The 1,599-nt window shown below is 55.1% G+C and overlaps 1 gene segment (V, D, J or C); it reads right to left on the bottom strand.

Moving 5' to 3' along the window:
* Positions 1–606: 606 nt before the first annotated feature.
* LOC105235206 lies at positions 607–1,283 on the bottom strand. The segment is given in 2 exon segments: positions 607–1,016; positions 1,129–1,283. Coding segments are annotated over 2 exon segments (456 nt in total).
* Between the last annotated feature and the right edge of the window lie 316 nt (positions 1,284–1,599).

Genomic DNA, 1,599 nt, shown 5'->3' with positions numbered 1-1,599 from the left:
GAAGGAGGGGCCCTCACTCCTCGGTGGTTCCACTGCATGGACCTGGACCCATGGTGGCAGCTGCAGGAACAGCAGAAGCAAGAAGCCTGAGTGGCTGCTGGGACCTCAGACTCCCAGAAGATGAGAAAGGGATTTTGGTCTCAGTTCTGAAGGGCCTGGGATTCTGTGTGGGCCTTGAAATGCTGTCACAGGAGGGACAGGGAGGAATGGCCTCCTCTTCAGACCTCAGCCCAGTGATGGTCTAGGAGCCAGAGCTGCCAGACATGGAACCAGAAAATGGATCAGGGCCCCCAGGAGGTGTAATCATCAAAATAGTTGAAGATTTGTTTTCCATTCATGGCAGCTGTTGGTAGCAGGACACATTTTGGACAGTCCCAACATGTCCTGACTCAGAGCTGGATTCTTTGTCCCTGTTTCTGCCCTGACCTGTCATGGACTCTGCCTCAGGTAGCTGCCCCTGGCACTTGGGAATTTGTGCTCAATTTGAGGAACTCACACAATAAATTGCTCCCAGGGACCGGTTTCAAGGAGAAATTTAAGAGAATGTGAAAAGACTTTGCAGACAAACAACACTGAGGTGGGTCTCAGATTCAATTTATATCAAACAAAGTAGCAGATGACTTAGCCAGAGTCGAGATGCACAGGCAGCCCCATTAATGTTGGGGCAGCCGGTTTTTGTCTCACTTCCCCACAGGGCTGGAGGACTGTGTGAGCACCCTGACTAAAATCAACAGACTGGCAGTAATAATCAGCCTCATCCTCAGCCTGGAGCCCAGTGATGGTCAGCGAGCCTGAGTTGCCAGACTTGGAGCCAGAAAATCGGTCAGGGACACCTGAGGGTCTCTTGTCATTACCATAGATGAGGAGTTTAGGGGACTTTCCTGGCAGCTGTTGGTACCAGCTCACAGCAACAATTCCGATGCTGAAGCCACTCCCAGTGCAGGAGATGGTGACCCTCTGGCCCAGGGACCCAGACACTGAGGGTGGCTGAGTCAGCACAGCCTGGGCCCAGGACCCTACAAGGGGGAGAGACACAGAGAGGGTGATGCTGGGGTCTAGAGNCAAGAGGAGGTATCAGGTCCCACTTAACCTCCCAGGATCCCTTCCCCTCTCCCTGTATCAAGTCACCTGTGCAGTGAGCGAGGAGGGCGAGGAGGAGAGGGGACCAGGCCATGGCGGAGGTCATCATAGATCTTGCAGTCTGTGGCCCCACAGCTGAACAGAGCCTCCCCTAATCTCTCCCTTCCCCTCTTCATCCTCTGAGAGAGGGAGGGACCAAACATGCAAATGAGACCCCAGCTCCCTGAACCCTCACTGACTGGATCAGGTCCCTCTGAGGATGTCAGGGGTGTGGGAAGGGGAGGGGTTGTGTGGGACCCGGGGGTGGGGAGGTCACAGCTGTGGGCCCTGAAAAGAGGGCATGGGCAGCCCCAGGTGGCAGGTCCCTGCTCTGGTTAACCCTTGACCCTCAGAATCAGGTGACTGGCACCCCCTGGTGTCCAGGCCCAGACACAGCATTGTGTGACATGGAGACACAATGGACCCATCAGAGAGAACTCCTACCTCCCCACTGCACTGTCCACTGTCACCTTCCTTCAG

This window comes from Ailuropoda melanoleuca, unplaced genomic scaffold (genome assembly GCF_002007445.2).
Source record: "Ailuropoda melanoleuca isolate Jingjing unplaced genomic scaffold, ASM200744v2 unplaced-scaffold1642, whole genome shotgun sequence".
In the NCBI taxonomy this organism is placed as follows: domain Eukaryota; kingdom Metazoa; phylum Chordata; class Mammalia; order Carnivora; family Ursidae; genus Ailuropoda; species Ailuropoda melanoleuca.
This window is presented reverse-complemented; position numbering and strand designations above follow the sequence as displayed.